Source organism: Temnothorax americanus, unplaced genomic scaffold (genome assembly GCF_048541705.1).
Source record: "Temnothorax americanus isolate GAGA-0224 unplaced genomic scaffold, ASM4854170v1 Scaffold59, whole genome shotgun sequence".
Classification (NCBI taxonomy): Eukaryota; Metazoa; Arthropoda; class Insecta; order Hymenoptera; family Formicidae; genus Temnothorax; species Temnothorax americanus.
In genome coordinates, this window is record NW_027509741.1 from 729,230 (window position 1) to 750,389 (window position 21,160).

Sequence of the window (21,160 nt, forward strand, 5' to 3'; positions counted from 1 at the left end):
CGTACAACAAAATAATCACGTACCTGCTAATAATTAGGCGATTAATTTCCAAGAAAATCGAACGTCTCAATGTACATCGCACCGGCGATCGTACGTTCACTCGTCTTACATGCTTAATTTGCGAACGGCGCGCGACTCGTTTAATCGGTAACGTGTTCGGCCGCTCGATCGATCGATCACAAAGACGAGGGAAGAAGGCGCGGGGACTGGCCTGACGTCTGCGTCGTATAACGAGGCGAATGAGAGAAGCCGGGACTCTCGACGTAAGGAAATGTAACAGGAGGAGATCCAGGGAATTGGTCGTTCGATAGCGAGAGACGATCGATCGACAGATTTTGCCGCGGCCGCTTAATTCAACTTTAATTTGGATTTTACGAGCGTCGTTATCTGGTCGACTCGGTGGTCCTATATCGCCTCCTCAGTCCTCATCGGCCCGTGGATTTATTTATTTCGTGGCACACATCCGCGAAAAAGGTTCGTGTCGCTCGCGTGTTATTCAAATGCAAACAACGCCCAGAGAGATATCGGCCCGGCCGGGTGACTTATTAGCGCCGCGAATCGCAAATCTTTCGTCGAGAAAGTCTCGGGATATCGAATGACTTTCGTCCAAAGGATTTTGTTCGAGCGCGGATTACCTATCGATCCGGTTGAGACGCGAAATTGTTACGCGACGGTTGATATATATATGTATATAAGTATGGGTTAAAGGCACGTGCGCAACCACACACAAGAGTTTTGCGTTGTCTATGCTTTGTTATTTTAATATTTGCATTATCTTCTGTTTTATATTTTCCCTCTAAAAAAAAATCAGGACCGGTGAAAGCGTCAGGTCCGATGTCGCGAATTTTGGTGTTTACTTTCAACCGCGCACATTCCTTATCCCGCTTGACCGATACAATACAATTACGACGCTGATGCCGAGACACGAAGTTTCGCACAAACGGAAAAGAAAAATTCGAGACGCTGGCCCGCGTCCGCGCCCGCGCCCCAGACGGGCCCCGCGACACGCGTGGAACATTTGTCAGACACTTTAGGACCTGTCGGGCCATTGTTTTCCCATCGATTCCGACTTGGAAAGCACGGCTTTAACCGGTGTTTTACACGCTCGGTTCCTGGAACTGGATCCTCCATCTGGGATCCCAGGCTTGTGGCATCCAAGTCGTGGGCCCAGGAGGGCCCGGCGGGCCCAGGAGGAAGGAAGAGAGAACGGGCGCGTGAGACAAGTGACGGAGCGAGAGGGACGTAGTGGGGGGCAGGTATACATGCCCCGGGACTTCGGGCCCATTTCGCCTGTCAGGCCCAATTCCGTTTGGGTCCAGGAACCTTGGAGTGCTCTCTGTTCGGCGCTGCAGTTTATGGCCGTCATTACCTCGATCGGTCTCGAGTTGGATTAAACGATTTGTTCGTGTGCACGTTCTACTTTATTGGCTGACATCTTCTACGTGATACTTAATGTTACGCCGGTCTGACGCGCGCGATGTAAAATTCGGTCCCGTCTCTCGACTAAACGTTCAGTCGCGATAATCCCGCGCGGACAGATGGTAATTACGAAGCGTAATTACCGTACAATCTTGAACCAACGATTTACATTCTGAGTTAACGTTGGAGTACATTGATTGCACTTTCAATGACTTTAAATCTATATTATATACTTTTGGAAGTTATTAATTTATAAGTCAGTAAAAAGATATGTAAATATATATACACAAAAGAAACAGAGATAAGAAAAAAATACAGAGAAAAGAAATCGTTAAATTCATATTGAATATGTAATTAATTTTTATTGTTGTTACAGCTCGTCACCATCTCTTCTGTACCTGTGAAATATCGACGAACGCGAAATCAGTAAAAGTCAATTGAAGGCGGTTGAACAAAGATGAGATACACGACTCTTCAATTGTTCGGACATCAAGCACTTCCTGCAGAAGGTAGAAGACCTGCGTGTTCGAACTTCTTCATCCTGTGGCCTGCGCGACCACTTATCTTCCCTAATTTACGTAGCTTGTTTCGTTCAGCGATGCTGAACGACGTTTCGTGTCGTTAAACACCTCCTGCGCCAAATTTAAATGACAATGTATCCGTCCACGTCGTGTAGGTTACTCTCTCTCTCTCTCTCGAGAGAGAGGGAGAGAGAGAGCGCTAGAGAGGAGTGCGTAGGAGAGAGACAGAAGAGAGGGAGAGAGACGAGAGAAGAGAGAGCGAGAGAGCGAGGAGAGACGAGAACGAAGAAGGAAAGAGAGAGAAAAGCAGAGAGCGAAAAGGCGAGACCGGAAAGAGAAGAGCAGGACAGGAGAGACAGATACCACAGAGACTCCCTTCTCTCCTGCTCATCTTCTCTCCTCTCTCTCTCTCTCTCTCTCTCTCTCTCTCTCTCTCTCTCTCTCTCTCTCTCTCTCTCTCTCTCTCTCTCTCTCTCTCTCTCTCTCTCCTCATACCACCGTAGAAGGCTCGCTCTAATTATAATTAATCGTCTCGCGACCTTATCTTTGCAGTTTAGCCCACAGTCAGGTCGACCTGAATTCGCCGAAGCTATAAATTCTCATCGTAATGCCGCCGTGCACGTATTTTTGCTTCTCCTAACAATGCGCACGGCGTACCATAAGTGCCTCGTTAACGCGCTCATTGACATACATTAATTATAGCGTACCATAATACGCGCGCCATCCACAAATTTGCATACACGATCGCTTTGCGCGATACTCCCCGCGATACCGTCCCTCATATCGTCATATTCGTTCCAAGCGTGCTATACCAAGCGCTATCCGTTCCTCGTGATATGCAACTAAGTTCGCGTCACCTGCAGCACGAACGAAGTAAAACTCATCGTAGTCACGCGATTGCACAGCCTGCAGTTGCGTCTTCGACGATGTTGCGTCCCGCGCGATCCAATTGCTGTCATCTGCGCGACTCGCGTAGTAAATAAAAACGGTCGTTCCGCTAACTTTTCCGACGGCCGGCCGTCCGTTTCGCCATGAGCTACGTATCTCGTGCCCGGTTGAGTACCAGTTTTTGATGAAGGAGAAAAAAAGTCGCGAGAGAATACTTCTTCTTCTTCCCTCGCTTGCGACTTCTCTCCCCCTGCTTCTTCGCTTCAATTTTGTCTTCCTTTCTTTTTCTTCCTTTCTATATCTCTCTGTCTCTTTATGTCTCGCAGGACGAATTTGCATCTGTTTCGCCCGTCTGGCTCGACAAAAACGTTCGATTTTGACAGTCGCAACATTGCGGCACGCATAGTGGATCTCTCTCGTTATCCATCTCATTCACGATTGACAAGACAAATTGCGGATTGGAACTGCAAATGTAATGTCAGATATAAGTGCCAGAAATATAATTCGTCCTGTCCGTACTTTTCGTGTCTTTTTCTTCGTGACGTGCAAACGGCGGTTAACGGACGATACATTGTTGAATTTACGCGGAACGAAGTTGAAAGGTAGAGCCTGAGTATAGTGACAGTTGAATACCAGGGACGATTTTTTTTAACTTTTACAATATTCCTACGTCCAATGTTGTAGAGAACAATCATCTGGCTGTTATCACACGTTTTTAATATCGCGTAGCAAATCGAATTTTTAATGATTTATCTCATTATCCTCCAGATACTTTGTTGTCGTCCTCTGATTCGCGAGTGTCGGATATTTATTCTATTTTCCTTTAGACGGTTCGCGTTCCCCGTTCACGGTAATGCGACACCCGAGATGAAAACGTTGGCGATCGCTCGCTAGGAGCTGTCCGACATCGGTATCTGTTAGCGGATACTGGTACCCGCGCATCGTCAAGTACTAGTGATGATGAATGAGAGGTAAGAAGGAGGCACCGAACGAGAGAGGCTCTCGCTCCGTCCTCGGGGAGATCATCCATCTCGCTCTAACCGCCGCCATCTTCCCTCTCCTCTCCTCTTTATCCTCCTCCTTCTCCTCCTCCGTTTCTCCTTTTCTCTCCTCCTCGCCGGAGGAAGTAACAGTATCCAAGTGGATGGATTCCATGCGAGGTGTGCGGAGACCGTGTGGATTGTGTGCAGAATGAACGCAAACTGTGAGGGTAATTTGCAACACCGGCAATTTACATAATTAGCAGTTCTGAACCCTCGGACGTTCCCCCACCCCTTCCGAGCTCTGTCTCTCCCTTCCCTCCTTCCCGTTCTCGCCACCTCCGCCTCCTCCGCTGCTGTCTGCCTCCTCCTCGGCCACCAGGCCACTCTCCTCACCTGCGCCGCGGGCCTTACGTGGTGCGCTCTTCGCCCAACAAACCGAACACGTCTCTGTTCTACCCCTCGCACATTGGCGTAGGCGTTACCCCGTCGGAGAGGCAAACGAGGTATCAATTGCGTGAATTGCGGCTTGATAGATACGCCTAAATCGCTCCGATTCATGACTGTGCGAGACTCGTGAGACTCTTGAAATTTATCCCATTCTTTAAAAGAAAATTGAGACACTCTTATATACTTCAAATTTAATATATCTTAATCAAACCCGATCTCTAATTGAAGGAGAAAGACGATGCGAGCAAGGAAGAACAAAACGACATGGTTCATTTCATGTAGAGAAGAGAGATTTCGTTCCCTTATTTTTTAAATAGCTGATCGTAAAACATGGTAACCCGATATCGCGCGTGTGAATCGCGCGTGTGAATCGCGCCTGTGTTCGAGGGGACCCGGACCGTCGCGTCGCTGAAACTCGTCGGTGTCGTTGGCGCTAAGTTGACGCGTGACCCTACGGCAAACAACAATTTGTGCATGCGAACAACTCAACTTTCGCAAGAATGCGGCGTATCCTCCCTCGTGCACTTGCGTCCTATGCGCGCATGTAATCCGGCCGGCTTATCTGGCCGGCACGCTCGTAACAGCGAAACTAATCCCGCGGGACTTAATGAAACGTATTATTTTAACTCATTTACCGGCACGCGAAATACGATAAGGCTCCGCCGTGCGCGGCTCGCGATAGAGCTCGCACGATAATTTTTAAACCGCGCCGTTATCGCAATAGCGCTCGGACGCGATTAAGATCGTCTCGGGCGCGAGAGACAGCGCGTGGCATTCCGAGTACCTATACCTATACTAACGGCGACAACTTTATCACGTCGATCTAACACGATCACGCATATTGCGTCCGATCAAGTTTCCGCTTGTGAATATCGTTTGTCGTAAAAACGCGCGTTCCCGCGGAAGTCCTCCCTATCGGACATTTTAAAACGTGTGTAATATCGCGAGAGCGACGCTTATGGCCGCGTCGTAAATTCGCGTTTAACGAGTACGTCGGAAAATCGGTATTCTAGGAACTTACGAAGCGCGAAGCACGCTTAACCGATACGTTTTGTCTCTCGTATTAATTTGCGGATAAACGATTACGAACCCCGCGCGTCCGTGATAATGAAAGCTGAATTGTCCAGGAAAGATCTTCGTGGACGCGAGGATCAGAAGAAAATGCGCACCGGCGAACAATGAGATCTATTAATTATCGATCACTGATCGATCCGATTGATCGCACGCCTTCACGACGGTTACCACGGCCCGTGAGCCATTTAATTAACGAGCCCCGGTCAACATTCCAATTAATGCGCTTCATTAGCACTCGTACGATTTGTATCCCGGCGATTGCCGCGCGCGCGCGCGCGCGCTCATTAATTTGGCCGCTTAATTGATCGATCGATAAGCGAGCGCGCGACGTAGAAATCGGTCAAGTAATCTTGGCGATCGTTGGCTCCTTTTCCGGTCCGTCGAAACGAGTCCCCGTCGAATACGCAATCAGACAATTAATGATTAATAGCCGCGGGAACACGGTGATTTTGAAGGAATTTGCAATGGAGATGTTGAGAATAAATTAGTACGACGTACTTCGTTAAAACTTCATTAAATGTGTCATACTGAAAATTGCATGAGGAGATATCTGTAGCCGCATTTATATTCATTTACGGTTTACGCGCAGTACACAAAGATATTTATTAAATAATTGTATTAAGAAAGATATATGTGTAGCAACAGGATTTTGTTAAACAACATGCCGTCAATTTTTTTAAAAAGAGTTATATAGTTTGATTACCCGACTTCTCAATAACAGAGATTAAAAAGATGGATCTGTAAAAATTCACTTTATAGACTTTTTACTTTATGTTGTTATCGTATAATTTGTTACGTGTAACTTCCCCTCTCTGGTTTTTTTCTTGTGAAATCTTATTTCGTCCTACAAGTTTGCGAACCCGTATATATAACTGTATTTATATAACTGCGCGTACTTTCAATTTACAAATTCATTAGCATGAACCGATTAATATGTCGATAATGGCCTACAAGTCACGTTACCACCGTGCTATTAATTTTCATTGAGTAAATTATGAATTCTGCCTTACAACACCACGTGTCGATGTCATGAAATTTAAATGCACCACGATGTATAATGAGAAAGGTTCTGAAATTGACTCTCTTAAAATTCTCCAGATTCTCGACCCACACAGCCTCACAATTTCGCATAAATTTCCTAAAGATTTTGAAACCTTAATAACGTGAAACCCCCCAACATTTCTGTCGATGAAAAATCGATATCAAATTTTGTAAAAAATTCACAAATAAAGAGTATTGAATAAAAGCGGCGATTAATTTTTCGGGGGTAACTATCTCTTTGTACCGACGAAAATAATAAGGGTGAATGATAGCGAATCTCCGAGTAGGATCTACCGACATTGGCCGCGTCCGCACATCCGTTGTTCCGGGCACGAAAGGAGAGATCCGCCGTGTTTAATTACGGGGGAACGGGAGAGAGTTCCACGTCCGACGTAGTAAATTATTCCTTTTGGAAGCGGCGATTATAAAGCGATTATCGACAAGGATCGCTCCCGCAGACGCGGCAGGCCGCATATGGATAGGTACCGGCGATTTCTCGTCGTCGAGGCTTCACGTTGTCGGCGCGCGGGGACCCGACACCCGACGCGACGCGACGGTGCCCTCGCGAAAAACAATTTGCGGCGCGAAGACACCCCTTTGCGCGCGTCCCGGTAATTACGGTCGGCCGTTGCGATAATGTCGCGTACTCAGGAATTACCGCGGCGCGAGTTTCCTTATCGACTTGTCCGACGGCGAAAATTATTCAATTTTTCGCATGCGGGACTGCCTTCTAAAATAATACGTTGCGCGAGAAATTACCGCATGCGGAAAACAAACAATTTCGTCGGAACTCTCTGCGCGTATAAGTATGTGCACGCGAGGTATCGCCTCGAAAATACAAGCTCGAGTCGGTGTTCACCAGCATCGAATTTGCCATCTGGATACCGTCAGAATTTTTTAACTTTCCTTTTTCTTTACCGTATACAACATACAGAAATGCGCGTGAAAGATTTCCAACACAGCTCTTTCCATATTTCCTTGCAACGATATTGGAATATCTTTGGTTTTATTATATCTAATTTCACGCAGCACGTACAAAAATTCTGTGCTTTTTTCTTTTTTTTTTTTTTATAGCAAAGAATATTTTAAGGATTCGCAGGTTACTGGAGAGATAAAAGCGGAACGTTTTCATGGGTGGTTTAATTTATTTCGCTATATTGCTAGAGAACACGAACTGAGTCATTCGATGGTCGTACAATTCTATGGCTCTGCACGTCGAGTAAAATCACAATTTGCTATTTACAGGATTATTTACAAGCGAAAATCCTTGCGCCACAACCGGCCGGATTCTTGAGCGGAGTAGACATGTGTGTTTCCTGCGTGAAACTCGACGTCTCTTTCTTGAGGAATAGGTTTCTGATGAAATTGATAAAAAAACTTATCGAATTAAAGTCTGAGACCGGTGTATTCATAGTTAGATATTATATTTAAGATCGTCTTAAGTCTGGTCAAAGACAGTCTTAAGACTTCATCCAGCCAATAAAATGACCGTATTAGCATCTTAAGACATTACTTAAGACGGTCTTAAAGTAAGAATGGATTGTAAATACCGGCCTGAGACTCATGTAACGTGCTGTTCGATAATATTAAAATATCGAGGTAATATGTCGATACATCAATATAACGATTCCGAGATTGATATTCTACTACTGCGACGGCTCCGTTATGGCGCAACGGAATCTCGGTCTATAACATTAGTAATAATAATTTAAACTGTCAGTACATATCTCGAAACATCGATCGACGAAAGAAATACTGCTCGCTCGCGTAGAATAACGACTTAAATACAATTGCAAATACAACTCGTTTACACTGGATTCTTCTCTCGCTAGGGGTTTACGAAGTTTGGCACTCTCTGTCAAGTTTCGTTTTTTTTTTTACTTACGCTTCTGCATACAAACAAGTATTCAGTGTATCTCGTACGCCTTTTCTCAGTTTATCTATTTACATTCACATTCTCGAAAACGAGAAGCGTCAGGATGCTCCTGGGAAAGGCTCCAGGACTGCTCACTCTTGTGCTACACTTTATTTACACCGCCCGACGCAAGTTAATCTTTATGACGAATTGTTTTGTATGGCAAGAAATATATAATTGCAATAAACGTAAATGGCGCACCCCGATGGCAATCGGCGTATCACCTCGATATATCATAGCGAACGATCGAGCCTCATTTCAGACCATTTTTCTAAGTTATAACAATCGCTTTTGAACTACATTGCGTGCAACTTCCTAAGTAACTATTGCGAACGGCTTTTCAGTTAAAAGTTTAGTTAAAGAAAAATTTATGAAGCAAGAAAACGGAAAGTAAGCTTTTATTAAATGAAAAGTGCTTTTCCCCCTAAAGTCGCAAAAATGTCTACAATTCCAATTCGACCAATCAACCAAAAAATGATTCGCTTTGTTAAAGTTGGCATCGATCGTTCTCGATAGCGAGCATCTCGCCGCTTTCCGCCGGAAGCGCGTCCATTTAGCTTCGTCGTCTTCGGCAAACAATGCCTCCATTAGTCAGTTTCCGATAGACGCTTTCGATTTCTCCATCGCTTCTTCCGAACTCGTTATAAGACAGTTTGGCCTGAGAACGTCTCGCTCTAATCGCGACGATATTTACGAATTTCCGCGATTGTTCCTTGGCCTTCGGCAACGCTGCGAAACTGAGATCCTGGAGGAACTATATCGTGATATTCCGGTCTAAAGAAGAAAATAATAAAAGACAATTCTGCCTCGTAGCGTCGCCTATCGACGAATAAACATACGATATAGAGTCCTTTTCATCGAGCTCAAATATTTTATGTATTACTTTTATGGTACGTACGTGTGAAATCATTGCATTAGTCGTGAAAGAATAGAATTGAACGGTGGGCGATATTTCACACCTACAGATTCAACTTTTGTATCTCGAAATATATAAAGTATGATATATGTAAGTTTTAAAAATATTTAGAAGAGGAAACAAATTAATTTTTATAGAACAAAAGGCTATTTACGGTCCGAGCTGTATCTTGGTTAGGTTAGATTATAGCCTAATAATAATATTATTTCTGTGTAAATTTGGTATACTTTTTCCCAAACTCAGTAAACTGCGCGCCGATTGTTTGTCGGTTTTAAAACACAGCTTCCGTTGAAATAGTAAAAGCCTCCTCTACTTAAATCGATTTAATTTTGTAACTTTGTAACTACAGTATGCTAATAAACGTCTTATTTAAATTGCTGTAAAGAATTTATTATGAGAAATATTACTTCAGCCAAAGTTCAAACCTAAAAATCTCCCTTAATCCGTGACAGGTGTCTTACCAATTCGATATTTTTAAAAATATCAAAATGACTGGACCCTACAACAGTATATTTACTCTATTGACCCATCTGGCACAAGTTCGGAATAGAATTCGACAAATTCTCTTCGGCGGTTACGTTGACGAAAAGGTCTCTTTCGTCTTTCTTCTTAAAACCTTTAAAACTGTCCAGCCATTCTCATATTAGATGACTTTCAGTCGCAATACGAGTACCGTATTGCCGCTAATCGCTGTCAAACCGACGTCGCTGTCAAACCGGTGTCGCTGTCAACCGGCCGGCGACGCGACCAATTCCGAAATTTCCGATTTTTCTTTCACAACGGGATTCGTACCCGAAGCCTCGACTGCGTAATTCGATACGAAGATCACCGCGCGATGACTATTCCATAAGAATTCACTCACTGCTATTTACCTCCTGCGCATAACGCTAACACGATCGTAGACGCTGCGATTTCAAAATAAATCCAATCCTTCGACGCTCAACTGGAACTCGAACAAATCAAGTCGATCAGTGTGTCGCGATTCTCTTAGATTGGTTTCCATCTTGATCTAACTCTCCTTGGAGTCTGTTCAGGACAATCTGTTCAATCCTGGATCCTAATCCAGGCAGAGAACGTCTAGCTACGCTTCAGAGCCACTCGAGCACTCGTCGGCTTCTGGATCGATGTGCTCCTCTTCCTCTTCCTCTTCATGATGATAGTCACCAGTCTCCTGCTGCCATTTGCTGACGTGATGAGTGTTTTTGTTGTTACTGTTGTTGTTGGCGTTTCCATTGCCACCGTTACCTCCACCCCCGCCACCCCCACCCCCGCCACCTCCACCACCTGATTGCTGTTGGGCCTTCGCCTCTTCCTCCTGTTGCATCCGCTTGTGTTTCGTCCGCCGATTCTGGAACCATACTTTCACCTGAAACATCAATGATTTCGCTGCGGTTAGTTTTTCAAGAATCTAACATGATTACATAACGCAATAATTCCAATATATCATTGTAGCTTAGGATGTGTACTTGAATTGATCCTTTCCAAAAAAGTTAAGTCAGAACAAATTATCTCAATTATCTCTAACTAAAAGTTATACAAAATTGTTAAGTGTTAAGTCTAAACTATGCTTTATTTATAAAAGTCGTCGTGAAAATGAACATTTAAAGGAAGAACAGCAGATTTGATTTCATATATAAAATAACATAGAAAATAATTGAGTCAAAAAATTCATGATTATTAAAGAATGAACTAGGATATTTTGAGATGCTCGGTTTACGATAGGCAGGAGAACCTATTGAGAGTTAAAGATTTCCGATCGTTTCGGTGGAAGGAACGCGCCGCGGAAGATAATTCTTCGACGAACCCGATGAAGGCAGAAGATACGCGACGTTTCAACGAGAGGTAATTCGAGCGTGGCCGTCCCATGCGAATACCGACGTATCCGTCAATCGATCTCGGCGGGCCAATCCCTCCGCCGAGAGACAGGGGGGCGAATCGAACCCCTCGTTCTTGCCAGGTTTGCCAAATTAAGTGGCAACTAGTTATAAGCCCGGTCAACCCCCCGATGTATCAAGGAGCCACCCCTAAACGGGAGTATCCGGTTACAATGGTACGTGTCGCCGGCTCTGGAAGAAAAGGGGGACGAAACGCGGGAAGGAGGGGGACGACGACAAACTCGATCGGAGCATTGTCCTGGAATTGACTGTTAGATATACGCGCCGTTCGTGAGAAAAGGGTTGAATGGGCACCATTTTGAAGCTATCTACGCGGAAAATCAGCATTGTGACACGAGAGGACACACACGCGCGATAAAAGGGGTGGATCGAAAGTTGAAACGGGGGATATTTGTCTAACGTCTCGGGTGGCTGCGCGGTTTTGACAAGACCCGGATTAGCTCCCGACACGGTGAACTTCCGCAGCGAGATGAAACGAAGCGTATGATTTCACGGTTTCGAGGCCATTATGATGAAAATTATAATATGAATGGGATAAATAACATAAATTCATTGCATTTAGTTACCAACGTATGGGATTTTTATGCAGATATTTTTATAACATTAAAGATACAATAAAAATACATTGAAGATGCATCGTTGCTTTTATGTAAAAATTATCTAATTTAGATTAATTGTTAACTTTTTAAACTATTATATTAAGTTTTAGTATGATTCTAATTAATACAAATCAACTTAAGTTGAAGTAAATTTTATTCTTTCAAATTTGAAAAGAGAGAGAAAGTTGGCCAAGTTACTATCGTATAGTAAATTCTTGAGTTGTTCTCGCGCCTTGTTAAATCTAAATGATTCAAACAACACCCCAAACCGAAATATTTCGCCTTTAACCCAGCATTAAACACCTCACCTCGAGACCATCTCAAGGTTGTTATTCACCGCTGACCAATCGAAAGGCAGAAAAGCAGGGACAAACTCGTTGCTGCGTGCTCGGGGGACCACATCGGGGTCGCGGCACTTAACAAGTGATTAAGAGGGCAAATAAAGAGAGCAACCCCCTTCGGACAGATCGTACTTTTGGGCCTACCCTTTCTCCTACCCTACTCCCGAAAGCCACCTCGTTACGTCCCCAGACGTTGCCTCCAGAAGCGGCGTCGCGACGCTTAATCGGGTTACCCTCGTTTCGTAATCGCCTCAACCCCCGGGGTTGCCATGGTGATCGCGGGCGGTCCTGAAGCCCGATTGGCGGATCCACACGCACGCGAAAACCCGGGCGTCCCCCTTCCGCACGCTGCATCCCCCAGGATGAGCCAGACGCTTCATCCCCGCCGAACAACCCTCTCTCGCCCCTTTTTATCTCTCTCTCTCTCTCTCTCTCTCTCTCTCTATCTATCTATCTATCTATCTATTTATTTATCTTTATCTCTCTCTCCCTTTTTCTCCGCTCACACCAACGATACCTGGATTTACACTCAGTTTAACCACTCCTCACCCCTCGCGACTGCAACCTCTGCCTCTCTCTTTCTCCGCGCCCTCCATCGATGCCAGTATTTCACGGACGCGCATGTTGTAAAAATCCTATAAAAGCTTCCAACACGTTCGACGATTTATTCCCTGATATATTACTCCGCGGAGTTTAATGCACGACGGTAACGGGCGATTGGGAATTTGTCCCCGTCGGTGTTGGGCGTCGAGAATGAGCCGAGATCGACGAGAAAGTGGTCTGACGCCGGTGTCGATTGGATCCCTCGCGCGTTTCAAATCCCCGTCGAAAATGTCGTGTCGTCTGTGAAACCTTAATTCACTGTTAATGGATGAAACTATTCGGAGTCGGGCGCACGTTCGCGGAATTTTACTCGCAATTGCCGATGACTGTCGGTCGAAGTACAGTATTTTTCTTTTCCTACAGGAATACTCTGGTACTTTAATTCCAATCGGATCGCAACGCGCACTAAAGTATTTTCATCGAGTACTACTTCTCTACCTCTCCATATTTGATTCCTCAATCATATTCGCCCGCTGATTGGCTACTTCTCCTGAGCATCGTCTCGTCTCGTACCGCTAAGATTACATTTTATTCCCTCTACCGTGTACCTAAGCTTTTATATTTCGTCTCTCTAAAGCGACGGCGAACCGTCGCCGTCGCGTCGGACGGACACACAGTGTGTATGTACGACTGTCACGGGGTACGCGCTTCGCGTATAAGGTGTTCACCTGTCACTTAGGCACGTTATTCCGGGAGCAGCTTCAATTACCGGTGCCTGGAAGGTAGGCACCGGCGAGAGCGTGCTCGGCCTTTATCCCGCGTATTCGCCGGCCAGGTAAGCGAGGAGCCAAGTTAACGCAGGTAAAGCGCAGATAAACGCGGCCGAGCGCGTACTCGTTATCTCGCGAGATCGACGGACACTTTTCCGCTCGTCTGCATCGCGGAGATATACGCGTTCGTCGAACGCTCTCCCTCACGCGCGATGAGATTTCTCGTTGAAAACGGCTTTAATCCCGGCTCGGCACGCATGGACGTTGATCGTTACTTTCGATACGATTGCCGTCTTATTTGCGGGTTTTTATTCCGATACTCCTTGCCTTCGAAATCACCGCGAACTTTCCTTCTTTGTCCAATACGAATATCGATATTCCGAGAAAGATTATATTCGCGCCATCCTCCATCATAATTCAATTTACTCAATTGTTTATTCTTGAACGAGGGAAAAGGTTTCGCAAGAGATCTAACTTCGCCGTCTTGTATAAGTTACAATTTTATCTTCACTCAGTGAAGTCATGAATGAAACATCAGCCGAGGAGCGCATGGGGGTTAATTGGAAATAAATATTTCGCGCGTCAAAGATAGAATCCAACAATTCTAATATTATAGCCGGAATAGAATTCTGCAAATAGAATTTTCTAATTTTAGCACAGCAAATATCGGAATCGCAATGCATCGTGAGTGCATTATGCATACGAGTGCTGCCCATAGCTGATCATGAATCATCAGAGACGTTTGCATCGAACGATAAGTTGAGCGCTGTACGTATATACTACATGCTATAATTGCATGAATGGATAACTATTAACAGCTTATATATATTGTATGTATATATATGACTGCTACAAATAGTTGTCTATCTATGTAAATTATGCCTTGCGATATCCGCGATAAGCCCGAGACGTCCGTCTCAAAAGGAAATTAACTTTGGTATCAATTGCGGACCGGTTGCGCACAGAGCCGCATCGGAGCGAGGTAATTAATGTAACGACGACAACGGTGTAATAAACGCGCGCGATGAATGTCGTTGGACTCATCAAGGACAAAAAAAAAGTGACATGAGCCGTATACACATTCGCGCGAGTTAATCTGTCGTCTCCATCTTCGGCTTCGGCACAGGCGTACGTGTGCGCGCACACGAACGCGCGGATGACGAAAGCTCACGTCGCGTCGCGACACTCGCGACGTGCATCGATAATCGCGGAATTAATTAATCCCGATTATTAATTGATATTCTAATTACGCTAATTACGTGAGCCAAACCGCGCCATTCGACGATCGCGCTGCGCCGCGCCGCGCTGCGCGAACATACCGCGGCTGGAAACGCGCCGAAAGAGAAGGGAGCGCAGGAAAGGAGAGACCTCTAATCTATCGAGACCTTTATGCGCCCTGTTAAATATAATTACGTTTATTGCGACCGCGCTCACCGATTGGTCGCCTTTGCTCCCGCGATAAATTGGATATTCGCTAATGGAAATTAATGCCGCGCCACTCGTGTCGCTACGTGTTTCCCAGCTGCGAACCCCTGCGAAGCTGGCGTCCTGTTTCTATATAATCGAAGAAACGCCTAATTCTTTCCTAAAGAATTTTAGGAAAGAGCGTCTACCTCGATATTCGTTATATGAGAACTCGTAATGACTTTAATTTTTATTTCAATTAGATTGATCTAAACTGTATTTTTTAAATAACGCGCTGTCTCTACTATCAAGAAATATCAATTTGTTTTATATTATGACGATCTATGATAATTTTAGATTAATCGAAATTAAATAAAATTTTTAAATAAAATCAGATTAAAGTTTGATTCGATTAATTAAAGTGTTGCAGCTAAAGGACATACGTCTCTTATTCGCTCGGTCGTCTTCGTCTATTTAATTACCTACCACCGTGTGCCGTACGCGCGTATATTCGATTTCAATCAGCGCTTTTTTATCCGTCCGAGCGCGCTTTACAAATCCGGTCGAGCCGGCGATTTATAATTGGCGAAGCCGTATGCCGTGCCAAACGGCAGCTCGACAACACAACGTGTGCTGAGCGATTTTTTTCGTCGTGTCCGCTTTTTTCGCCGGCAGAGTGGGGGGGGGAACGGGAAAGAGAGAGAAGGAGAGGACGAAACAGAACCGCCTGTAATATGTACACGGGCGAGCCCTCAAATAAAATCTCCAGCTGGATAGCAACCAATCGTCAGCGCGAGAGCTAGTCGCCCCCTAATCCCCCGGGGGCTCGGCGGTCACGCTCGAAACATTATTTTTAATCCCCCGTACGGCCGCGACAATCCGCCGCCCCTCGCTATTGCGCGAGACGCGTCGGGCTAAATAAACCCGGCGATATTATTTTTCAATCGTCGCGAGCGTACACATCGTACGCGCGAGAGGGAGAGGACGAAAGAGTGAGAAAGGGGGGGGACGACAAACGACGGGCCCGATTCCACGGCTACGGCCTGGAAAATACAAAAGCGCGCACGCGCTTGCCCCGCGCGCACAAAAAAAGCTATCGCGAACGCGTACGTAGTACGCGTACGTGGGTGTGGATTACAGGATGAAGAGCGGCGCGTGTTTTGTTAGGACGAAATTGAGCGTGATCTCGCGCGAGGGGACGCCAATTTCCTCGGATATGCGTTTCTCCATCCGCCATATTCGCAGAGCACGAGTTTTCTTTTTTTTCCTTCTCCTTTTTCCTTTTTTCCCTCTTCTTTTTGGGGGAACGGTCGTCGCGCACCATTGCTGTTGCGTTTAAGCTCTTTGGGGGTAATCGCGTAGACCGTGTGACGAGCAAAAATAGGAAATATAAAAGAATATCTCTTATTGCACAATCGTATTTTATAGGGAGAAGTGTCATGTGTCAAATTCAAACTCCAAAGAACTTCTGAGAGCTTTATTTGGCGACATTTTGCGTAAGTGGAGTTTCTAAAAGATATGTGTTCTCGTATTGTCTGTCGGATACTCGTACGTTGGACATTTCAGATGTCGTCTAAGTATCCGTAAAATTGAAATAAAATATTAAAATAAATTACCAAAAAATCCTAGAAGTTTTCCTACAAATCTATTACATTGGTTAAAGCTAAACATGTAACGTAAACATGTAGAATAATGTAGCATCGCGATTTTTAAACGCGATTTTGAAATATTTTAGCTTATGATGGTGTTACAGAGAAAAGAAGTGTTAGTTGGTGATATCGGAAATGTTAGCGAACGATTCCGATTTTAATAACGATTGGTCGATTTCGCGTTGAATCGTGGAGTCGACAGTACACGAAGTCGACAACGCGCACGACAGTGACATGCTGGGATCGTGACGAGAAAACGAAGGAGGTCTTCATCCTGCCCCAATCCAGTACCAGAAGAGGCGACGAGAGAGCGCGAGAGAATCGATACCGAACATCGACGACTATCATTTACGCCGATCAGTCGACTCGGTACTATTCACGTTTCGGAATCCTTTGAGCATTCGATCCTTTGCATGTTCCGCCGTATATACGACACGTGATTTAAGTTGCAAATTTTACGTTGCAAATGTTCTCTTCAGATGGCGCACGAGTGATGAGGCGAGATATAAAATGTGTATGTATATCTGACGATAAGAGTATCAATTTGTGCAATATTTTAATAATTTTAATAATTGTATTGAACGTTGTTTTAACAATTTTATTAACAATTTAATACGGAAAAGATATAAAATAATCACGAGGAAGGATCGTAATTTGATGAAAAATACGAATATTGAGATCGTTGGATCTGCCATCATTTACCGCTATTAATTGCTTCCCATGTGATTATTATTAATTTATAATACGCGGTCAAGACAAAGTTATAAAAGAATATTATATCAAGGAAAACATTCTCCGCGCCTGGTACTCGGATAATAAAATATTGTCGGCTAACAAATAAAACAGCTAACAAACTTTCCCCATCGCCCTTAGATTCCCATTAAATTAAACGTCAGGTTACGTCGATATATTACAGGTTTCACGATCTAAATATCGTTTAAGGCGTTGATATCAGATCGAAGCGGCGCGGCGCGCGGCGTGGCGGGCAAGCGGCAACGCGAGATCGCTCGAAAGATCGTCTCATAATTCGTAGAAATTAATTGATAAATATCCAGGCGACCGTGAAATATACGGCTGTGCGCAATTAGGCAAGCGATAAGTCGCACCGTGGGGTACCGTCGGGCAACATTGCGTCTTTTAAAGGCTATATTAATAGGACTCTAAATTTCCCCATTTTAATTAGCCATTGTTCGCCTCGATAGGCCGGCGATATGTAACGCCGCGTAAAAATGGGATAAGCGCAATATCGTTGGCGTAATTTTATATTCTCGTGCCGGGGCGACGATAAGGGGCCTGGTAAGTGGTCGGGTTCGAGCGGCCCGATTCGATTTAAACGGCTGTCGATAGTATCGATTAAACGCGGCGCGCCGATTACGGCTGATAATGTTTGTTTGGTGGCTATCTCGACAGTGCCGACAGCGAAGATCGTGCCATTTAACGTGACAGGACTGCGCCCCGCGCCGTATACAGCGAGACGCGTCTCGCGCCTGAAATTATTGCCGCGTTCCGGCACGTCGTGAATACAGTCACTTCGCTATGCCTCGATCGATGCCAATTTATAAGGCGAGATATAACGTTCGTCACGAAATTCGACGTTTGCTGCGATCTTCGACGGGGGAAGCGGTCGGAGCTCTTTAGATCGCGGAGCTCTTTGAAAAAACGCATTTCGCTTTAATTATTATAATCCGATATCACTGACCCCTGCACGACATATATGTAATTTGATATTCCACAAACCTGTTATACGGATTTCGCGCGCCGATCCGAGTACTCGGGGGCACGAACGGTACCGGTATTATACTCGCGACGTTCTAGTCCCGTTTTCGTCGCTGTCGTCCTTATAATACCGATAAATCGCTCACGTACCGTTACACTTCTCAAAATCCTCGTCGCGACGCGACGTGCGCGATGATAACGAAAAGAAAGGAGAGTGAGGCGATATATAATAACACACACGGCTGTTATATTCTCCAGCCGAGCGCGAGCGCGAGCGGCGGGCTCGCCGTTCGGCGTATTACGCCCGTTGCAGACGGTAATGGAAGGAGTTTTGCATATTATGCAGGCCGCGTACGGATTCTCTATGCATAATGAGGCGTGTCGTCGTCGGACTAACAATAAAGCGCGCGCCGTCATTCGATATATCTGGCGCGCACGGCCCTACTTCCTGGCGTTTAATACCGCGAAGAAGTTCGCGCATATATACGCAAACGCATCAGCGCCAAATGACCTCGCGATTAAACGCGAATCTTAATTTGCGTTGAATGAGATCCCTGCACTCTAAATCGCGCGTTAGATCGCGCGCATGTGCGCGTGTATCGTATATACGTGCGCCGTAAATTATTATTGTCGTCATGGTTGCTCTCCAGCGCGATTAATTCTCACGCGCGCCGCGCGATAAGAAACTTATTGCGAACACCTTGTATCTGAGAAAATAATCGACTTGCATCAGTTTTGCCGCCGCTTATTAGGCGCTTTCTTGGAATTTTTCGCGGAAACTGTAAGTAGTTCTTCGTCGACGTGCGTTTTCGCTCGATCCGCAATAAAACCACTTACGATTCCGCGCACGTGAATTTTATAGCGCGCGCTCGCAGCGCGCGCGCCTCGGCAAGGACTCAATTGCCGCTAACACGTAAGATTGTAAGATTGATAATAACAATTCTTAGATCGCGTCGGGATAAGATCGACCGAACCATAAATTCCTTCTAAGGACATATTTATGAATCTGCAAACGCGCGTGATTGAAAATTACGCTTTTAACGAAGCGAGAAGAGAGAGATGACTAACCTGTCATCAGCTGTTTCTTCCATCTTTATCGAACATTCGGGTAATCGAGCGGAAAGTCGATTTGAGGGTGAGAAAAAAAGGGAAAAAAAGGGAAACGAACGAATTGCGCTTTGCGCGAGCTTCATTTGCGTTATCGCGCGTTATACGGTTTGCGCTAAAAGGATTGTTAACGGGACACGTAGCAATCGCGCTCACCAACACGGACGTGGATGCAAATTACTCCGGCAGTATACAGCGCGGCATGCTAATAACGTCGCGTTGAGTATCACTGGGCATTTGCGTCGCGAAAATATACGGCGCTATTTATTTTCCCCGCGCGGCGGATCTGCTCGAAGATTCAAGATAGCGATGATACTTATTCTACTCCACTTTGTCCTTCTCATCCTCCTACGTTGACAACAAAAATGCTACATGTTTAATGACAAATTCTTACTTGTAGCAAAGATTAAATAATGCGCTACCGTCAACCTCTCGATGCACTTTAATTTTGAGTTGCGGGCGTGTCTTAAGAGCAAATACATTCAAAATACGAGCAAGTAAAATGCTCTCTTGTCTCTTTGCTTGCATACACTTTGCTGTTCCGACTCGACAAACAAAAATTCAACGAAATGAAATCGGAATACAATTGGTGGTCAACGAATGACACCACGTATATACTATACTTTCAACTTCGCTCTGTTTCGGAAATCATTCATGTTCATACGAATTTTCTTCTTCATCAACCATGACCAATACTGTGACTTCTTACATTATTGGTTTTTTTTCTTGAATCATGCCATATTATGCAAAAATATAAGCTTTATATAAATCTACTGAATAAATGCTTAAAACTCCATTAAAGAGTGCACATTTCTACTTTTACGAAACATAAACTATCTCTCGGAAACTTCACGATGTGGAGGAACAGGGAGACTCACTCGTGCTCTTACACGGCAGTTATCCCGTTATTGGCTTATTTGGAAGTCACAAAACAATTCGCCGGGGACGCCGGGCCTGTGACTCGAAACCTGCGCGTTGACCATTGTCCATCGATGGCGTTTCGTCAAGACACGAAGGAGCGTCCCCGTTCACCGGACTCGCTGATAAGGAGCAATTAAAGGCATGATTTACTGACTTGACTCGCCGCAAGCCGGCCACGACGATTATTTTGTAAACGATGAACGACCGCGCCGCGACACAGTCTGATTTATCGTTGACCTTCTTTCCGCGCCACATGTCCAATGCGTCGTTAATTATCGCCGTTAATAATACCCTCCGCGCGCGCGCCCACGGAACAAGTAACGATGGTGTAACGATCCTTTCCAGGGGGACACTTACGTGCTCCCACGGAAAAATACGACGGTGTTTCGTGTGTATGTTTCGCGAACGTTATAGCGACATTTATTTATCGGCGGCTCAAGAGCGCGCGCACATGGATTTCCCGTCCAAACAATGCCGTCGAAAATAACGAGGTGTACGCGATATATTCTCGATGGATGTTGCGACGGGCAAGGTAAACTTTCGTATAAATTATACTTAAGAAAATATCAGGATGTAACGTAACGTAACACAACGATGTGACGATCCGATGTATAACGCAGCGATAACGGGAAGGTGATGTTGCTATATTAATCTATATCTCGCGCTATCGATTGTCGCAAATGAAGTCCTCGATTTGACGTCATTAATCATTGAACGTCTCGTCGATCATTTTTGAAGATAATTAATTTGGATTATGGATGTCGTTCAATTACGATTGACAATAAAGCGTCGTTGAATCGTGAATTTTCGGGCGGGGAGAGCACCGATGTAATTAATATAATACGCCAGTTAGAGCTACGCCAGTTAGAGCTACGCAAGTATGAGTGATGAATCGTTAGCTGATGAATCGACGGGAGGCCGATGAGTTAATTGGCGTCAATTTTCCGCGATAGCGCAATCGTCCATATACTAATAAGTATATGGTTCTTGTACGCAGCGGATACTCTAATG

The 21,160-nt window shown here is 45.0% G+C and overlaps 1 protein-coding gene across 1 annotated transcript in view; it reads right to left on the reverse strand.

Moving 5' to 3' along the window:
• Positions 1-7,250: 7,250 nt before the first annotated feature.
• The window catches only part of LOC143904843 (uncharacterized), a 45,753-nt gene continuing 31,843 nt past the window's right edge, over positions 7,251-21,160 (reverse strand). The window contains exon 3 of the mRNA XM_077419803.1: positions 7,251-10,570. Coding sequence (XP_077275929.1) covers positions 10,286-10,570 — 285 coding nt within the window. The 3' untranslated portion in view covers positions 7,251-10,285. The remainder of the gene's footprint in view (positions 10,571-21,160) is intronic.